At 40.4% G+C, this 20,688-nt stretch overlaps 3 protein-coding genes across 6 annotated transcripts in view; 1 reads left to right on the top strand and 2 right to left on the bottom strand.

The window, feature by feature from the left end:
• The window catches only part of LOC132707128 (cyclin-dependent kinase 14), a 130,284-nt gene extending 120,661 nt beyond the window's left edge, over nt 1-9,623 (bottom strand). Inside the window, exons 1-2 of one of the 2 annotated variants that reach the window (XM_060678825.1) lie at nt 9,254-9,623; nt 436-471 (exon numbers count right to left, since the gene is read on the bottom strand). In XM_060678825.1, coding sequence (XP_060534808.1) covers nt 436-471; nt 9,254-9,323 — 106 coding nt within the window. In that variant the 5' untranslated portion in view covers nt 9,324-9,623. The remainder of the gene's footprint in view (nt 1-435; nt 472-9,253) is intronic. The other variant, XM_060678826.1, reaches the window with a different exon arrangement.
• Nucleotides 9,624-12,142: 2,519 nt separating this feature from the next.
• LOC132707356 (adenosine 3'-phospho 5'-phosphosulfate transporter 2) lies at nt 12,143-16,811 on the top strand. Its single transcript, XM_060679179.1, has 5 exons — nt 12,143-12,526; nt 12,582-12,808; nt 12,920-13,146; nt 13,202-13,383; nt 14,207-16,811. Exons 1-5 carry the CDS (start codon nt 12,249-12,251, stop codon nt 14,379-14,381), a joined length of 1,089 nt encoding a protein of 362 aa, XP_060535162.1. The 5' UTR covers nt 12,143-12,248; the 3' UTR covers nt 14,382-16,811.
• A 19-nt stretch (nt 16,812-16,830) lies between these two features.
• LOC132707355 (tyrosine-protein kinase Src64B) overlaps nt 16,831-20,688 on the bottom strand; it is a 48,493-nt gene continuing 44,635 nt past the window's right edge. For all 3 annotated transcript variants that reach the window (XM_060679177.1, XM_060679178.1, XM_060679176.1), the window contains 2 exons: nt 18,468-19,225; nt 16,831-17,252 (listed from right to left, as the gene is read on the bottom strand). In XM_060679177.1, the coding sequence (XP_060535160.1) occupies nt 16,831-17,252; nt 18,468-19,225 (1,180 nt within the window). The remainder of the gene's footprint in view (nt 17,253-18,467; nt 19,226-20,688) is intronic.

Here is a 20,688-nt window from a genome sequence, read left to right on the forward strand (position 1 = left end):
TTTTCACCGATTTAAAAAAATATATATTTTTAAGTTATATGGAAAAATTTTATATTCTGTCGTAATTAAAAAAAAAAACTATTTAAAAGAATTACAAATACAACTAAAAACTCTTATCAAAATTGATAAATATAAATTTAATAATTTCCACAGAATTTCAGAACTGTTAATAAAAATAATTTAGTTAGGAAATTCGATAATTATTAATATGGGATGATAAAAAAAATACTGACAAAGCGAAATATAAAAAAGCAGTGGAAATATCTTTTTCCAAATGAAAACTATCTATCTTTTGTGAACTTATCTTACGCTGTACATCTTATAACCCTAAAAATGCCAAGAGGCTATTGAATTGCTAGGCTTCTGAAAAAAAAAAATTGCTGAAACTTAGAGATAGACAAATAACATGGGGAAGGAAAAAACTTTTTTACTCACCAATTTCGTTAAAAACAATTGGCCCGATTGTCTTACCTGAAAAAATACAAAATGAACGTATAAGACAACGGAAATATTTCAACGTTTCAAAAGATAAAAAAACAATTATGTATTTTTTTATTGTTTCGCCAAATACACAAACTTTGCTGAACAACAATATTGATATTGGCATTGAATAAACAAAATGAAGGCAAAGTTCCTGATATTTCCAGGTTTTCCATGCCAATTTTGACTTTTTTGTAGACGACAAATGCGTAAGTTCCGATAAAATTTTCAACCAAATAATAAAACAGCTTGAGAATTTCTAATAAAATTGTGGAAATTACGTTAACCTTACAGGTTCTCCAACTTAAAACTCCAGAAGTGCTCTCACCCCGGTCCGGCCTCTTACCGCCCTTCGCGCACCTCCTCCCTAAATCATCTACGAAACGCGTGAGACTTTCTCAAAATAATTACAGAGCGCTAAGTCAAAACGCCAGGAGCGACCTCTATATGAAGTTCGCGTCGCGAAAATTGTCTCCTTAAGTGTTTTACGAGCATCGTTCCGCCTCACCACTCGCGGGGGTGGAAATCATTTATCACGGAGATACGCGGCGTACAAAACGGCCCTCCAGGTAACTCCGGTGGCCCGCTAAACAATACAAAGTAACGACGCGTTGAAGATTTATGATAACCGACTTCGGGGGGTAGTAAACGCTTAAGGGTAGTTTCGTACTAGATGTTTTTGCGACGCGCGACATTCGCCATGATCACAAAGTGTTAAATGATGAAGTTCGAATCTTCAACTGATAACCTGGTATTACCACGGTAGTAATTCTCCGCGCCTGAGTGTCGGTCCGGGCAACTAAATTCGATCGATCTGGGTAGAAAACGAAAGAAATCGGCTAGGTCTGGAACTAAATACACAAAAAACCAAATTTGACAGCTTTGAAGTCGTTAAGGTGCAACATGGCAAAGGTAGTAGTTGGAAGACTAGCCAAGATCTGGAAAGACCGCCAGATTTCAAGAGTAATCAAAAACCAAAACTACCTGAAAGATCCAATATTGACGTATGGCTGCGAACCGTGGACCCTCAGACAAGCGGAACGTAAGAAGATCGATGCTACCGAGAAGTATTGTTATAGACGTATGCTCTGTATCCCCTGGACTGAACGCCGTACAAACGTCTCCATTATAAATGAGCTTAATATTACCAACAGGCTTTGCAGTAAAATCCGACTAAAATAACTTAAATATTTTGGACATATAATGAGGAATGTCCGGACAATATGTAGACCACGTGACGGCTCTCCGACTCGATGGATAGACCGGATCACGATTAGTTTTAGCAAGCCAATGCTCAGCACAACGCATGGATAAAAATCATCCATGATGTTACGCTGGATCACCACACTCCCTAATGGCGGTCAGGACTGGAGAAAGAGCGGGGGGATGGAGGGAGAGGGGGGGGCAAGGGAGGAAGAGTGGCAGAGGGGTAGAGGGTGAGATGGAGAGCGGGAGAGAGGGAGGGAGAGATCTGGCTTCGGCCAATACTCTTTAAAAAAACGTTTTTCTTTTAGGAACTGTATGGAGTCTAAGTGCAGGCTCTTCTAGTACCCGGAGTTCATGCTTACCTTTAAAATGAACCTTGAAACTTTAAACTCTTGGCATCGAAGATGTTATCGTTGGCAACCGGATAGCATGTGAAAAAAAGAGAAGAAATCCAAATGAGAGGGAACGACGTGACGCGTCGAGTTGACGAGGGCGAGTAGTTCTCAAATTTGGGTTTATCTCGTGTTGTTTATTGTGCGAAGGATCAGGTTTCGATGCGCAATCCTGCAGTTCGCCTGAGGGGTCTGGATAGTGGTCGTCCACAAATCAAGTGCCGTGTAAATGAAACTATTCCGGTGGACACTACCTCAACAATACGAGGTACGAGTTTACCTTTAGTTGTCTTCATTTGGCAACTAACCCAGCATGGCGAGATGGATCGGGCGAGCCTTTTAGCACTCTTCGCAACTACTCCAAAAGCTTTCAATACAAAATAGATTTTCATAACTGCTGCACCAACGTTCATTAGGAGATAGATCTGACGATAGATCAGGTATGGTCTATTCATAGATATAAGAAAGTGACCAATTGCTTTTGAAAGGGATTATCCAAGGGTGGTCATTAACATACAATGCAACAAGATTATCACCTAAAGTTTCAGAATTTAAATTCAGGTAAAATTGTGGTCCGTAATAGAAAATAATTCTATACCTACCTGTGTTTAATATTCTTTGGTTTGGTATACTACTTAGTTTAAGTTTATTAGTAATTATCCTTATTTCGTGTTTAATACCGGGTGTGTTGAATCGTGTACGAATTATGCAAAATATGTGCGAGTCTAGTGTATCTCAGGAGATGCTTCCACCCAAATGTAGAAAACACTATTCTATTGAGACTAAGGAAGTTATATACAATGTTTATTTGACTCTCATTGAACGTGGTGCCAGCAAGCAAGCATCTTTAGAAGAAACGGCCACATTGACCAAAATTCCAACATCAACTGTATGGAAAATTGTGAATAATCCCATTTCAGAGAGGAAAAAAAGAAGCGATGCTGACATTGTCTCGAGTGTAGATGAAAGTGATCAAGATATAATACGGCGTAAAATTTACCAGTCATAGATAAATTAGGTATCTTAATTAGGAGGCTTGAAAAAGATGAAACCGGTGTTCAATGTGGCAGAACTACCTTATGGGTTTTAGATTTAAAAAAATTAACAAAAGGCAAGTTTTAATGGAATCTTTTAGAATTCGGAAATGGCGACTGGAATATCTAGAAAAAAATAGGATTTACAGAGAACAACAAAGGCCAATTATTTACTTGGATGAAACCTGGTTCGACACTTATGATATCCCGGAAAAGGGTTGGATTGACTCAACTGATAAGTATAAAACAAACACGCCATCAAAAAGAGGTAAAAGAATAACTATTTTGCACGATGGTTGGATTCCAAATGGACTTTCTCTGTCTGCGAAAAATATTGAAGATTCTTCTCTGGATTACCATGAAGAATAATTTGTAATTTTATTTTAGATTTAAACACAAATACCTTTCACAACAAGACCCCAAATAATTAAATTCTAAGCAAAGTATGGACCTGTTCGGCCATATTTGATTCTTACAGCTTGCCCGGGTATTTCTTTAATTCGTATCAGTTAGAGAGCATAAGCATAAGCTCATAGCTTCGTTAAGTTTTTCTACATTGTATTTAATACAAGATATATTTAAAAAGCGGTCAACCAAAACTGCTTTAGATAATCTATGTAGATCCGACGAACGATGCTTTATAACCTTCATAATTGCTTCAACAGTTTTCAGTACAAAATGGATAAAGGACATTCCTTCTAAGAGCCTTGGCAACCACTCATTAACAGTAGGTTTCAATAAAGCTCTGCTTAAATAGTCTTCTTAAGTTCTTCAACATTGTTAAATACAAGGTACAGGTTTGACAAAAGGTTAGGACTGCTTTACATTATCTTCGTAACTACCACAACAGTACGAGCTAGATTGAACAAATCTTTTAACAGTCGTCGCGACTATTCTACAAAGTATATCTAGCAAATGATGCTTTATAACTGTAGTCAAGTAGTCATTGGTCCGGTATCTCATTAGTCTTTAACAGTGTTCAATAAAACTTGGGTCTAGCAAGTATAGTAATCGCAACTACCCCAACGATACGAGGTATACCTGGCAGAAGGTTGAAAAGAACTGGTAAACGAGAAACTTATTTCCCTGCTTCGCAATACCCGCCTCCCACGCGCCGTAATGGAACGATTCCGGGGGCGACGTTTCGACCGGGTTCTCCCTCACCCTGTCGCCGATTTCAACCCCTTGTCGGGAGCTAACTGCCCCAGGGCAATCCGTGAGAGATTACGGGCGTTAGGTGGCGTTAAACAGATTTGTTTAGTAGCGACGTAATAGGAAAGAGAGGTAAATTCCGACGTTTTGTCACGGGCGCTGGCTACCCTCTTCTACATTTTCCAACCGGCGCCGAAAACGGATATAAGTTAATCGATCACGTTAAATGTGTTCGTGACGCGCCGCTCATGCTGGTTGTCTAATTCCGAGACTCTGGGTCCAGCGGCTCACAAAATCCTCAATAAAAATACCACGGTCCACATTCGATGACAAGGAAGTGTTGCGCGAGAGCGAACCGGTCAACAAACTCCGCGTAGTCGCGGCAAAACTGTTTACCGAAATGGTCAACCGGAGCGAAATCGGGCCGGCCTTGGTCTCGACCCATGTTAGTCGCAAGACGCCAGGCGATTCGCCACGGCGGCGGCCTATAGAAAAAAAAACGCCGGCCCCGCATAACGCGCCCGTTACCACAAAACATGGCGGTCCATTATTGCCCGCTAAAAATAATCCGGACGTGGATATGATAATAACGAAACGGATTTTGCGCTATTGTTAACACTTCGTTTAGCAGCTAAATTGCCTTGTTCGTTTGACGGTCCCGCGGAGTTGCCACTTCGCGTTATTTTTACGACACGCGGCCGATCCCACTTCTGAAGTCACGGTATCATACGAGTTCGCTTATAGCAGCGGTCGGGGAATAGGGGTAAATTACCCCAGATGGGGTGAAAATGAAATTTTTGGGAGTAAAAATGAAACTTTTGTGAGTAAAAAGTATATATTTTTAATTTGCTATTTTTAAATGTGTTAGAATTTTTCAACTCAAACAATTTTGGGACATATGCATCACACACCACCACTAGAGGGTTCTCAAATTATATATTTGCGAAGTAAAGCACAGAGAGCGAGTTTTTACTAGTTAGTTGCTGACAAGACCCCCATTTTATCATTAATCATCGATATATCGATCAAGGTAAGCCGAAATTTGAAAATTTAATTCATACCAAGATGAATTCCTTAATTACGGTTTTGTATGTATGAAGGTACTGACTTCAGAATTAAAAAAAAAGTCTATTGAAGAAACATTTGGATAATTTGCATAGCAACTTGTTTGGTACATTTGCTGAGCGTTCCACATCAAGGGCTGGCTTTAAAGTAGTCTTGTTGATTGCCCGAAATAAGAAACCATACACTATTGGTGAAGATTTGGTTAAACCAGCTGATGTAAAATGGCAGAAACCATAGAAAAGGATTGGGAATAGTTCTGAGTGTAATAAATTTCATCTCCGTCTCTGATAGGATCATATTACTTCAATTATACGGCAAACTGATTGGTTTGGCATCAATATCATCCCCGTGTACGCGCCCACAACAGATTCGGCAGAAAATGAGATCGAGACGTTTTACGAGGAATTGAAACAAGTACTCAACTTGAAAATCAAAATTACGAAAGATATTAATGAAAAAAGAATGACGACTATGGATCAACAGATGATGGAGGAACCTAATATGGATGATGTATGGGGAGGAATAAAAGAGGACAAAAACAGAAGAAAGTACAAAAACCAAGAAAATGGAGGTAACTATAAATGATAGCTAAGAATGAATGGCTGAAACGACCGTGTGAAGAACTAGAGCACTTACAGGAAACACACAATAGCTTTAACCTACATAGAAAGATAAGACGGCTGGAATATATACAAAAGAGGCAATTCTCTAATGTAGAAAATGACCTCCCATCGCAAAAGAGGAAATTATAAGAGCAATCAACACATCGAACGATAGGAAGGCGATTGGACCAGACCGTATACCTGTTGAGTTGCTCAAGTTATTGGGCGACAAAAGTATCACGGTCAGATCTTATCCCTTTGCCTAAGAAGAACAATGCAACAAAATGTGAGGACCATAGATTAATCAGGCTCATGAGTCACACACTGAAGATATTCCTTAAGATTATCCACTATAGAATATCAGTAAAGCGCAATTCGGAGTCAGACGTGGGCTAGGCCCGAGAGAAGCATTAGTTGCGACTCAGGTGCTAGTCCAGAACTGCAACGATCAGAGAAAGGACATAATGCTGTGTTCATCGATTACGAAAAAGCGTTCGACAGAGTCAACATCATAAACTCATCCAAATTTTAAATAGACTCGACATGGACCAAAAAAAATCCATTGCATTCAAAGCTTATTCTGGAATCAAAAGGCTGAAGTCAAAAGTGGTAACGATTTCACGGAAGCAAAACCAATCTGTATAGGGGTCAGGCAAGGATGTGTTCTTTCCCCGCTTTTCTTCAATTTGTATTCTGAAAACATTTTTCAGGAAGCCCCACAAGAACGTAACATGGGCGTTAGGGTGAGTGGTGTGTGGGTCAACAATATACGTTAGGCGGACGACACAGTTTTAATTGCAGATAAAATGGATTCTTGATCTTGGATCAGGATTCTTGGTGTTTGCAGTAAGAACAAGGGTCTTAGGAACCTCGCTATGAGAAAACTGGGAGTGCGTTCATAGAATTCAAAAAAGTGAGCACCAATACCGATCCGATCTCAGCTCAGCTCAGATGCTACGTCTGGCCTGTATTACTGTATGGTATGGAGGCATAAACACTAAAGGTGAGCCATATGAACAAGATTGAAGCATTTGAGATGTGGATCTACAGATATATACTGAAAATACCATGAACGGCAAGAAAAACAAACGATGAGATTTTGAGAATGATCAATACAGACCGCGAATTGCTAAACACAATCAAACGCCGAAAAACAGCATATATAGGCCACGTGATACGTAACAAAAGATACCAATTCCTACAGTTGATAATTGAAGAGAAGATTGAAGGAAAGAGAGGAATCGGCAGGAAGAGGATGTCTTGGCTTCGCAATATCAGACAGTGGACGGGACTGAGGACAATGGAAGAACAAGGAATAAAGAAGAGTGGACATATGTGATCTCGAACATCCATTAATGGATATGCAACAGAAGAAGATTTCGTGAATTATGTCAGGACGGTGAAGCTGAATATACGGACCTACTTTATTATACAGTAGTAAGGTGGCTCTCTAGCGGAAATATACTACATCGAGTATGGACTCTCAAAACTGAAGTCGAAACTTTTATGGTTGATCAAAAACATATTCTCGCAGATAAGTTGAAAAACTCTTCCTTGCTTGCATATCTCGCATTTTTGAGAGCATAAATATATTAAACAAAGAATTGCAAAGAAAGAATATTAATATCATTTCAGCGAGGGAAATAGTGTCAGCGTTTGGATTAAAGATGCAATATTGGAGACTGAAAGGTTAGCTTTGTTTTTGAAAGATTGCGAAAATATTACTTTTGCTGACATCAAGGATACAATTGTAAGACTCAAACTCAGAAAGCGGTTTTCAGATTACTTTCTAGATCTTGTACTGTCAGTTGGATTGTAGATCATTTTAAATGTGAAATTGTTATGATACCAGAAGAACCTTCAGGTTTGGCAGAAGCAATTCTTGAACTTCGATCTAATGCTTAAGCACGTATTCAATTTGAGAGTAAACCAAATCTGTCGTCTTTTTGGATGTCAAAAGCTGCAAACGCGTTCAATATTGAACATGAAGAGGCGGTTAAAAAATTGTTACCATTTGGAACAACATATTTGTGCGAACAAGGCAACATTTTAATGAACAGGGAGAGACAACGATTACACACTTTATAACATTCACTAAACACTTAGAACACTAAATCCACACAATGGAACCAATTCATTTCAAGTTTTTTGGGGGCAATTACAGAGGATTCTGTCGAAAGCGAGCGGAGGTTAGGATGACAAATATTCTTCTTCCTTCCTTTTACTTCTAGTGGCCACGACTGCTAAGCTCATTACGACAGATGTTAAGTGATGCTGTCCTCGGCAAGTTGCCAGGTCGTAAAAACTGCCAAACGGTGTTGCCGGTTCGACGTTCCCGAAAACGACAACGTTGCCGTGTCACTTCCGGAATTGTTTCTCGATTTGTTTAGATTTCGATCTGGCCAAGGCCAACGCGATCAAAACTAACGTGCCGTGACCAGATGCAACTGCTCTTTCAATTGTTTTCTCCGGTCTGACGTAAACGGAGCAAAGGTGAAATATTTATCTCTTAGGTAAATACCGATTGATTAATTGCCGGATTTATTGGCATAGTTACTCGAGATAATGGTTGTTTTAATGACTAAAAAAAATGCCCCGAAAGTCTGCATAGAAAACTTCTGTTTTTTCGAAACTATTTTACCTGGACCGCGAGGCGACGCTGCGGCGAGGATAAATTTTCCTTTATTGCGATGCTCGGTGGGATTGGCCGCTCTGTAAAAGAAAGTAAAAGGCGAAAGCCACGGTCGAGGACGAAATGACAAAAATTTTCCGCCTTTTTCCATTTGCTTAACCCGAGAGCGCCGCCGGGCCCGCCTTGTTTTCCCAATAAAAACGTCCCAGACGACATTATTATCGGCAAAGGTTTTCTTTACTTTGCCCCCAAGTGCGGCATTTTTCGATATATTAGAAAATATATTAAATCGTACGGGACGTCAAAGCTTTTTTTTTTTCTTTTTATTATCGCAATTCTAAGGAAGCGGGTCGCGCCGCCAACGTCGCATACGAGGCGAGGTAGGGCCCCGAGTGTCAACCCCGAGGCACCCAGAAACACTTTACATGCTGCTTAAACAATTTGCCCACGCAATTTGCTTTCCAACACGGCACAAATGCAACGTAAATAAGGCGGTTGCAGTGAGAAAAATGAAAGTGAACGCCGATTTGCCATTCACTTATTAACACCGTTTAAACAAAAAAACACGGACACTGTTGTTAACGTTGTTTAATTAGTGCAACCGAAATAGCCACGTATGTAACGAGGAGTCGCCCCCCCCCGGGACACATATTAAAGGCGGTTAAATCCAGAAAGAAAACAAAAACTTACCATCCTTCACCGATCTGGTTTGCGTGCTGGATGTAGCACTACAGTGACTCTTGTCAACGGTACAATACATAATAAAAGACACTTTTGCACTATACGTTTGCAGTAATTCTCACCGAACCAGTATTGTCATAATTAATGTTTTTATTGCGTTCAGCTCCGAAAACTCACGTACCCACTACGCGAAGAACACTGCCGATATGCGGCGGCCATTGCTGATTTCTTGTTTACGTTTCGGTATTCAGATGGCGCGGTGCCGATCCGGTTGCAAACGATTTTCGTTTTGGTTCCTTTATTATTTCTACTTCCTTGTTCGATTTGTGCACGTCTCGGTAGTCCCTTTGCGGTCCACCGTTCGATCGCGCTGCGGTAGCACCGGAAATTCACAAAATCTGCCAGTTGAAAACGCCATTTGCAACCGCTCAGTTAAGTTGGCAACGCGCACGCAAAGTTGACAAAGCGGAAGGTTGAATTTTTTAAACTCTGTTGCGTGACGTCACAAAAAGCCGGATCTCTGTTGATTGTTTTTATGAGCGTTGGATTTGCATTCCTGTTATATTCCTTTTTTTTTGGGAAAAAGTCATACTGTTTGGGCGAACGGCCCAGGAGAATTTGGCCGCTCAACCGACGTGGATGTTGTTACTTTGGAGATTGCAGCAGGCCGTGGTTTCAGGTTAAAAGCACTTTTTTCCTTCGTAAGTTTTTTGATACCTCTGCTCGGCTTTAAGGCAGCAGTGTGCTCCGCCACAGCCAGGTTCCCCTTCTTTTTGTCATTCTAGTGCCGAGTTCTTTTGAAAGTTAGCGTTTTGGAAGTTGTCATGTGCAGACGACGTACGTTGTTGCAAGCCGCGCCAGACCCGTTCTAAATCGTTAGGGAGACCGAGGTGGGTTATTTTGCATGCATTTTTTGTAGTTATAATTCCAACTCAACCTCTTGTTGTTTTATGCAGGATGATGACCCAACTATTTGTGTACAACGGCTGTGACTGGGAACAATTTAATCCAGGACCAGAGCCGTTGGGTTTGGGTTTAAGCTCAACACCATCATCTGCCATCACAATCATTTCGAAACCTCAGCTACAAAATCCGCGGGCGATAGCCAGCGTTTCAGGGTAGACTCCCGCGGGTGCTGTGCAAGACTCCGTTTATTATCATAGCTGCCTGCAAGCTGTGTGCTGTGTCATAAAAAGTGTGATTTGACTCCTTAGGCACCAACTCCTTGATTTACATGTAAAATGTGTAGAAGATCTGCAGGAAGTAAAATAAAAACAGAAAATCGAGGGCAGAAAGGGAGATACGGAAATGCTTATCCAGAGACAGAGAAATGGGTTCAGGAAAAAAGGGAATGGTGGTTATTGGGACCAGATTCATTGCTGTGTTCGTGATGGGCCCCGTGTAGCAGTTTTTAGGGCTACGGCTGTGACGCCCCTGTTCTGTTGACTTTCACTTCAAAGCCTACTTATTATCTTTTGCATATTAAATTTTTTTTTTAATTTTCTCTGGTTCTTTCCCAACCAAGTCCAAGGAGGTACCTCTAATATCCATCTGTCGATAAGAGCCAGGACTAAGTTAAACATCTGTTTCGAAATGGGAGCTACTTACTACAAGCAAGCCTCAATAGACGGGGGCGACAGGATGACTGTGGCGTCACCTCTTGCTGAAACGGGGAACTAATTAGTTTCAATTGAATTCTGGAATTAGTTAAAGTATGCTCCCGTGCTTTAAACAATAGCTCTCATTACTTTAGGCTAGAAATTTTCTTCCAAAAAGACATCCTAATTTAAAGTTATTTATTTATTTTATATAATAATCAATCAATCAATCATCAGGGTTAACGAAGGAGCAAGAAACCTTTGCATCATGGTCTTTCAGGGTTTCGAAAAAGTAAATTTTTTTCGTCCCTAAACAGAAACAAAGGGAGTACACACATTTTATGAATATGAAAAGTACACCTTAAAATTGGTACCATCTATTATTTTGTAGTGTAATAATACGTTTATTTAGCACAGCAATAAATGTTTTTGTTATTATTATTATTATTATTAAACTCCGCAGCAAACATGAATTGAAAGCTTCGACATTGAAAATTCTATTATGGCTTCATTCTGTAATTAAGTAATTAAAACAAATTATCTTGAAAATAAAACAAATGTGGAAAAAAACTATTTTCCTCTGCGAAACATTGTACATACAATTTAAAATTTATTTTTTGCTGTGCCACCAAGCCAATTTTCAGTTGGAGTTTAAAAGATGTAATTAAATTTGAAAAAGGGCACCCGTAATTTAAAGTTTAGTTTAGTACGATACGTTTTGAGCGCTCTGATATCATTTAACAAGGTATGGAAGCTAGTGAACGTCGCCAATGCAAAAACAAATAGAATCCAAAACCAGTCGACTATAAAAACAGCAGCTATACAACTCAATACTTTAAAAGAATCAATGAGAAACGCGGAATTTATTGCTCAAAGTTCAAAGCTTCAAAGTTCACCGCAATTGCATATCTCGCCTGTGAACAACGATTCAACTCATCCGACGCCAAAGCCAAATGTCTGCATGCAATGAAAACTATGAAAAACCAGTGATCTTCGACAGCTTATTTCTTGTTCTCAAAATTTTTCGAAAAATGGGAAACTTTGATAAGCACACTCGCTCATTATTGACTGTCATAAATCCTATAACAGAAACCGCAACCATGACCCCCAAAAATAGGATGGTTTTAACAAGTTACATTTTTGCAATATGGGTGCAGAAGCGGATAATATACCGCATAATTTACTATTCTCATTAATTAACCGTGTAAATATAAACACAACATAACTTCTTCAGTTGACACTGACCGCGAAAAATTTAAATTACGCAAAGCTGTTACGTGGTCTGTGGTTTTGGTGTTGATGACTTTGCGAGGTTAAGTGCAGCAACAGCAATAATTTACAAGAAATGTCAACGTATCGGCGGAGGTAGGGCACAAATAATCGTTTAGCTTTATTAATCAACCACCATGGCTCCGCCGGAAACGTTGGCATTGAACCCGGAGGTAGAGAAACCGAGAATCAGTGTTCTTTGTATGGACATCAGCAATTACAGTCAAACGGTGCAGTTTTTGGTGTGCAGCACGGCGGTTTTCGTGTTTTACATCCTTTATGGATACATGCAGGAGCTTATTTTCACGCTGGATGGTTTCTCTCCCTACGGTTGGTACCTAACCTTGGTTCAGTTTGGTTGTTACACAATTTTTGGATTAATCGAAACCAGGCTTCGCAAAATACATTCCCGAAGGTAAAGGCCTTATTATTCCACCAGAGTGTAATTATTTTAACTCTTCATGTCGCAGGATACCCTTGAAGATATATTTTCTATTGGCATTGCTCACATTGGGCACAATGGGTCTATCCAATTCTTCCTTGGGATATTTGAACTACCCAACGCAAGTAATTTTTAAGTGCTGCAAACTCATTCCCGTGTTGGCCGGCGGCATTCTGATACAAGGCAAACGGTATGGGCCGCTGGATTTTCTGGCCGCACTTTTTATGTGCGTTGGGTTAACATTATTTACTTTGGGTTTGTATTTTCCAAAAAGAAGGACGACTAATAGTACTAATATAGTAGCCTAGAATGTAGCGGTCAGTTTAGTTTAACTTGGCCTAGTTTAATAATGTTGGTTTATTTTAGCTGACTCAAAACTGCAACCTAATTTCAACACACAGGGTATCGCAATGATTTCGCTAGCATTACTCTGCGACGCTATTATCGGCAACGTGCAAGAAAAATACATGAAGAATTACGGCGCGACCAACGCTGAGGTAGTGCTGTATTCCTATGGTTTGGGATTTGTTTACCTTTTTGTGGTTATGTTGTTGACCGGCGATTTAATCGACGGTGTGCAATTTTTCTCGAAGGTTGGTGATAATCCTGCGTGCCACAGATTTCCAGCGAGAATTTGTTTCCTTTTAGAATTTCAACCAGAACTATGGCTACGCCTTCATATTTTCCATTACAGGATACCTCGGTATTCAGGTGGTACTGACGCTGGTGAGGTCCACTGGCGCATTCGCCGCAGTTACCGTTACCACCTGCAGGAAAGCCGTTACCATTGTTATATCGTTCATTTTCTTCAGCAAACCATTCTCGTTTCAGTAAGTATGAAATTTTGCCTTGTTTCGACGAATATTTCCTTTCTAACGCGGCAATATCAAAGCGACATTTAATTATATGATATCGCTTACTACATGCTCAAAAAACTTTATTTTTACGCCATTTTACGACAGGGAATTGAAACTGAGAATAGGGGGGGCTTTGACTACCGACGCGCCAGCGCTGCCAACCGATCGCATCGCGCCTGTTTGTTGTTTTCGTTACGTCATTCGTCGTATATAAACCGAAATAAAATGCACATATTAATTATACATTATCTGGACTTTTTTTTTATGGGGACATGCAGTGCCCGAAAGAAAATTTCGAAAATATCGGATTCGATAAAAGAATTTGAAAAAACAATTGTAACTTTTAAATATTTGTTTTTTTTTTCGAGTACAAATTATCCAAATATACAAATTGTAATCTATCTAAATTCGTCGACTATTTTAAAGTTTATGTACCTATCTTGAGCCAAGTATATTGACGATGAAAGTTACTTTTTTTAATATTATTACTCACTTAAATATAAGTTCACGTTTTATTTTCCAAGGTATATTTTTTAAAAATAAAAATATAATTTACTTCGATATTTTTCTGAACAAACTGGGCACAAAAAATTATCGACTTGCAACTTTAGAGAATGAGAGTGCCCCTAAAAAAGGCCTGTATATAATTATATTGCTACTGACATGAACACGACGTCGAGTTCCGTGGTCACAAAAATATACCATAGGAAAAACATAGCTCGCAATGCAAAAAATAGGCGTCCTACTTCGGCAGTAAATAAATCGATACCTCGCCAACGCAAATATTATATTTTAGGTACCTTTGGTCGGGCGGTATAGTCGTGCTGGGTATTTACATGAATTTGTACAGCAAAAAGCACCCGCTGTCGATGGGCGATTTTGAAGAAATGGTCGACCGGTGCCTGAGACGACTCAAAACAAAGTTCCTAGCCAAACACTACAGCGGTGGCCAATATTTGGCCAACGTTTAACCGACGCTTCCGCTTTACCCGACGAATAAAAACGCCTCTCGTCGATAGCACATTGTTTTATTCGTATTTACAAAAGTTTTCATCTTTCCATCTGGAACTCTCGAAAAGAACACGCGGGACACTGAACGGTGGTTCCTAGTCGTTAAAAAGTGATCGTACACTCACTAAATGCTTAAAACATATGTATATAATATATTTATATAAAAAAAATCCATAATATACAATAATATGAATGACTAAGGCCAGAGACGGGTCGAGGGTGGGAAACTCTTAAAAAAAACGAAGGGCGGAAAGAGCGACCCGTCTGCGGCGCACCTAACCTATAATTAACGCAAACAGATTCACATTCACGATGTTTAAGTGGTTCCGTATTACTTAAAACGCACGACGAAAAAAAAATCGTTTTTAGAAAAATATTCGTCTATATATGGTTTTTTTTTTCTGGACTACCGAGGGCTCTATTGCACGAGAACGAGCGGCGTGGCCCGGGAAAAGTATCCCGGGGCACTCCGCGACCTAAAAGATCGAAGCGACGGGCACGCGCATGCTTCTAGTCCCCTGTTTTTTTTTTACTTAATACTACTATCCTTGGAGAATCGGAAACTTTTTTGTTTTGGTCCTAATTCGCGTGCGACTTTTTTCCCATACATTATACATGATACAAAATGCGTATAAAAGGGGTTGCCAGGTGTCGGAGAGCGGGGGCAATTTACAGACAGAACTTTGCTCGAGGAACCTTATTACGTCTACGACCCTCCGGGGGTGGTTAAAAACTTATAAGTATATATATACACACGCGCACGCGCACATTTTCCTCGAAGGACGGGCTCAAGCCTGCGATGACATCACCACTCGCAGACCCTTTGGACTTTAGATTTATTTAGTCGAGGCGGGGGAGAATTGTTTTAGGAAAAACCTTACTGCAGAGTTCTCGGTAAGGTGAAAACTGGAAGTTTTCCATGATATTACGCCACAAACACCAGAAACAAAATTCATCTGATTGGTGATTGGGATCGATCATGCACATTAATTGTACACGGCGTATATTTCGGACCAAATAGATTGTTAACTACGGCCGACGAAGTTTGTCATAATCTAGTAATTTTCCTGCTGTAATTGTTAGCCCTGTCAACCATGTCTCAAATTTTCCAATATTTTAATGTTTTTTTAACAATTCTCTCTCTTCGAACAGCAAAAAAAAAAAAAAAAAAATCCAAAGTCGGTCGTCGTCGCTCAAAAATATAAATACGTAACACGGATTTGTTTTGCGGCATGTTTAAAGAAAGACGACGTGAACCTGCGAGGGAAAAGGATAGACATATGATAGTTTTCAAAGGTTTGACAAAGATCCTAATATAATACCCAACATTAGTGTGACGTAGGACTGTCCAAAAGCTTGACAATTAGTTAATATTACTGTTTTAGTTTTTGTGCGATTTTTAATTATTGGAGATTAACAGAAATCGTGATCAATCAAACTAACCAAAATTAAATGATAATCAAAATATAATCTAAACTCTAAACTCTCTCCTCACTTTACAGCAGCCAAGTAGTGCCCCTTCTAAGCCATTTAAGGATGCTATATAGGGAGGTCTGAATACTTGAATAGTTTGTCCATAATCATAACATATAACATTTTTAAAGAGATCCTACAGTAAAGAAAAACACAATATATGCGTTATGTCAATCTGAACAAGGTGGAACTCATTGTATATTTTCAAATTATATCACCCACCATGGGTGCCAAGTAGGTGCGATCAGTTTAGTCGGGAACATAAGCTCAAATCACGTGTGATAAAAGTAATAAAAAAAAACTTTCGCTCAAATCACATACTCGTAATAACGAAGATACTTACATTTATAGGTTATTCTTCTTATTCTATGGGATCGTTTCTTGTGAAATAACTCCACCCATATTTTTGTTTATAGGTTAAATTTATATATATTAAAGTGGATCCTAAACGTTGACTAACGCCAACCGAAATGGCGGACGCTACGTGAAAACTTATATAGCGCATTCAGCTCATAGTTAGTTGTGGTCATGGGCAGATCGAATGTTGAGCACTATTCATGGTTAACTTATCTAGAGGTTTTGGCCTGTGCAACGTTTCCCGCCTGATATCCTCAAAATTCAAATATACAGGTTTCTTTTTTCCTTAAAATAAATTATGTAGATTCTAACTGACGAGGCGTAATACAAAAAAGGGCGAAGACGCGAGACCTATCCTTTCAATTTTACGAGAACTCCGCGGAAGGCTTTTACGTTTTTCCTTTCGAAAAGGGAAAGGAAGAGGAAAAAAAAAGGTACCGAACATCCAAACGCGCTCACCAGCGTCGTCCCCCGGGTTCTCTAGCGTCGTCTTTGTCGGGGGGAGCGACTAGTTCCCGCCTTATTAATATCACAATGCGGTCCCGCCGCGTTCCCCCCTCGTCGCTTTTCGAGTACCGTTTAGTCGGGCACCTCCCTATAGGGCACCTCGCTGGTGACGTTGAACCCTTCGAAGTAGTGCGTGAGGAACTCGAACGTGGGCCTCTTCTCGGGTATCGCGTCCCACGTCTTCAACATTATCTGGTAGATCTCGTCGGGCAACGGATGAAGGGTGGGCTTCGGCATCCTGTAGCCCTGCTCAACCAGTTCGATGACCTCGCGACCGTGCATCCCCGGATACGGGACCTGGCCGTAAGTGAACAGTTCCATCAGGAGGATGCCGTATGACCACACGTCCGATTTGATCGAGAATTTGCCGTAGACTATCGCTTCGGGGGCGGTCCATTTTACCGGGAATCGGGAGCCCTGTTTCGGACAGTACTCGTTGTCCTCGATGACGCGCGCCAATCCGAAGTCGCAGATTTTCGCGATATTGTTCTCGCCTGAAACGAAGAAACACCCCTCAAAACAAAATGCCCGGGCTCAGGCTACAGATATTTTTAGCAATAGAGAAAGAGAAGGGTTTGTAAAAAAAAGTCTAAGCTAGGAAGGTTGGTAACTCTAGTAACTACCGTTGTCAACATCGCCAACCTGTCTCAAATGTCATATGTGAAAAACACATGTTTACGAAACGCGAGACACCGCTATACTACAGGTAAAATCTGATAGATCGACACGCGCGTTTAGAATGTGACGTGGAACCCATATGTAAAAATTAAGGGCGTGTTGGGTCACCCATGTATGTATCCTTTTTTTCCCATCATAATAATCGCAGGTTTCAGTTTATTATTCAAATTTCTTGTTAAAAAAAAAGAGCAATTTCATAAGGAACAGTAATTCTATTATTTATTTGCTATTGGGCAAAACAATCACAACCCTTTCAAAGTACCTTAACACTGGGTGGGTTTACCAGGATTGAGGGAAAAGCTCTCAGGAATCTTAACAGGATACACGGCTTTACATGAGGCCGGTGTTTAGAAGACGAGGAAACTTCAATTTATATCCGCGCTAGCTGCGGAGATCCAGCATTTGTCCGTCTTGCTGGTCAAATTAACGACCCGCCGCCCATCGACAAAACGGAGTGTCCCTTTCTATCTATCTAATGATCGTTCTCATCCACACTCGCCTTTTGATTTGATTTAGGATGCAAATGAAAAAATTAAATGTTTTTTAAATACTTTCATTCGCAAGCTGAACCAAAACTATCCAAAGCAAAAATCTTACATGCCAATGGCAGAATTCTTATCAATCAAAAATTGAAACCAATCGATCAATACCGTGTACATCGTTTTGATCAGTATTTGATTAAAAAAAGGTAGATAAGGTTAAGACGAACATTGTATTGTTACTTATAGAAAGTCTAAATAAATTGAACTTACTTGCTCTAATAAAAAAAAATTGTTCCCGTTTTTATATTAAAACGACCAATATTTGCACTTATTCTCTTTCCTCAAAGTTTACCCGACAAATGTGGAATTTTACAATTCACAAGATGCCATCTAGCGGGCGGATACCAGAGGCGCCGCATATATTGACGCGTTGTTTATTTCAGGGTAGCCGTTCTATTTTACTTAAAGCAAATTTTATAGCAAACTGGAGTGGTCGAGGTCAAATAATGTCAAAGAGAGTTGTTTCAATCGGTTCCCCCCTCCACTTACCGATCAGGACGTTCCGTGCGGCTAAATCGCGGTGGATCAGCTGCTTCGACTCGAGGTACTCCATGCCGCTGGCCACCTGGAACGCGATGTAGACGAGATCCTCGAACTCGAGCAGTTTGCCGTCGTCCTTGCGCAGGAAGTCGAGCAGACTGCCTTTGGACATGTACTCCTGCACGATGTAGATCGGTTCCTGCTCGCTGCAGACGCCGTACAACGCGACGAGCCTCTTATGGCGGAACTTCTTCATTATGGCCGCCTCCTGGAGGAACGCCTGCGTCGACATGGTGCCCTCGCGGAGCGTTTTCACCGCGACCTCGGTGTTTTGCCGCCACTTGCCGTAGAACACCTCGCCGAAGTTGCCGCGTCCGAGACGTCGTATCAGTTGCACCTCGTCCCTCGGGATCTCCCATTTGTCCCTGTAAGTGGGCGCGAGATCCCACATGATGGGTTGCGGTTTGCGGCACGGCTTCGACAACACGTGACATAGTCCGTAAGCGTTCTTCGAGTACGCGGTGACGAGCTCGGCGAGCGATTCGAACGTCTTATTGGTCGAGATGTAGAAGCCGCCGTTGTCGAGCGGTTTGATCTTGTAGTGCTTGACGTGGTAGCCGCGGAACTCTTCCCAGTCTTTGACCGACAACGAGTACCCGTTGGGGTTGTGTTCTGACGGACGGACGAGGAAGGTGCCGCGCGGTTGCGTGTCGTCGCCGAGGAGCAATTTCTCCGCCTCCTTGCGAGAGATGTTCTCGAAGAACCAACTGCGGAAAATACGGCGTGATACGCGAGTGCGGAAACGGGCAATTAAAAAATAAATAATATAAAAAAATATATTTGTTGTTAGATTTGGTTGCCGCTTATTATACTGAAAAGAGCAATTCGATAGCGGCTTTATATTTAGTGCGGTAAAAAAAGTAACTATAAAATATTGTAAAAAAAAACGCGGAATAAAACACTAACATGTCTGTCGCTGTCAAGGATTAGAGAAACAGTCTGATATAATAACGGATGATTCAATAAGAGTTTCCACATTACAATCTGAAATATTTTTGAAACGCCACTATATTTGTTTATTATCATATGACATTTCTAACCTCAAAACATAAACAAAATTAGTGATGGAGCAATATACGACTGAACAACGTGTAAAAATTGGGCAAGCCTATTACGAAAATGGTGGATCAAGAAAAAATGCAATACGCGTATAATCGCATAATCGACCTTCTGAGAGGACAATTTGGAGTGTGGTTCAAAAATTTGAGCAAACTGGATCTGTAACTAACCTCAAGGTCCTTCAACGTGCTCGTGCAGGTCGGTCAGATCAAAATATTGCTATTGTTCGCGAAAGTGTAGCCGAAAATCCAAACACATCGATTCGTCATCGATCGCAGCAAGTGGGCGTTACGTATTCAACCACACAACGAATTTTAACAAAAGACTTGCATCTACACCCACATAAAGTCCAAATAACTCAGGAGTTGAAACCTCGAGATCATCAACAGCGCCGCGCCGCGTGTGCAGAATGGATACGAGAACATTGAAGATTTGTGGTTCCAACGGGATGGAGCCACTTGTCACACATCCAGAGAAACAAGTTTCCTGGTCGGATTATCTCACGTAACGGCGATATCCCTTGGCCGCCGCGATCATGTGATCTTAATCCCCTAGATTTTTTTTTGTGGGTATCTAAAAAGCAGAGACCAAGACCAGACTGAAACAGTAGATTTGACGCGAAATAGTCGGCATAGAACCTGAATTGTGCCAAAAAGTGATAGGAAATTTCATGCCACATGAGTCGCGGGGGTCATTTGAATGACATCATCTAATCTAATCTAAAATGGCAAAAAAAAAAATTAAAATCGCGAATGCAAGACTCTAAGAAAAAAATCATTTGTCGAAAACGATGTACGCGATTGAAAAAATGCTGGAATTCAAAGACGCAGAAGATTTGGCTGCATAAACTTCTATTGTTGATAATTGTTCAAAAATGTACGCCGCAAAAAAAAACTGAAAAATGGATCCCCTATTATTGAAAATCGGCGATAACTAAAGGACTGTATTTCGAATATCAGTTCCTTTACATGGCAATAAAGCTCGAATACACAGCTAAAACTTTGGTATTTAAGGTTTTCACCTATTTTACTTTTCTTTTCTGGAAGACGCGGAGGATCCAGTACTATAACATTTATTTCAAGCATTTTATCGATTATATACAGGTTCCTTT

Source organism: Cylas formicarius, unplaced genomic scaffold (genome assembly GCF_029955315.1).
Source record: "Cylas formicarius isolate icCylForm1 unplaced genomic scaffold, icCylForm1.1 PGA_scaffold_9__14_contigs__length_23061073, whole genome shotgun sequence".
NCBI classification, from domain to species: Eukaryota; Metazoa; Arthropoda; class Insecta; order Coleoptera; family Brentidae; genus Cylas; species Cylas formicarius.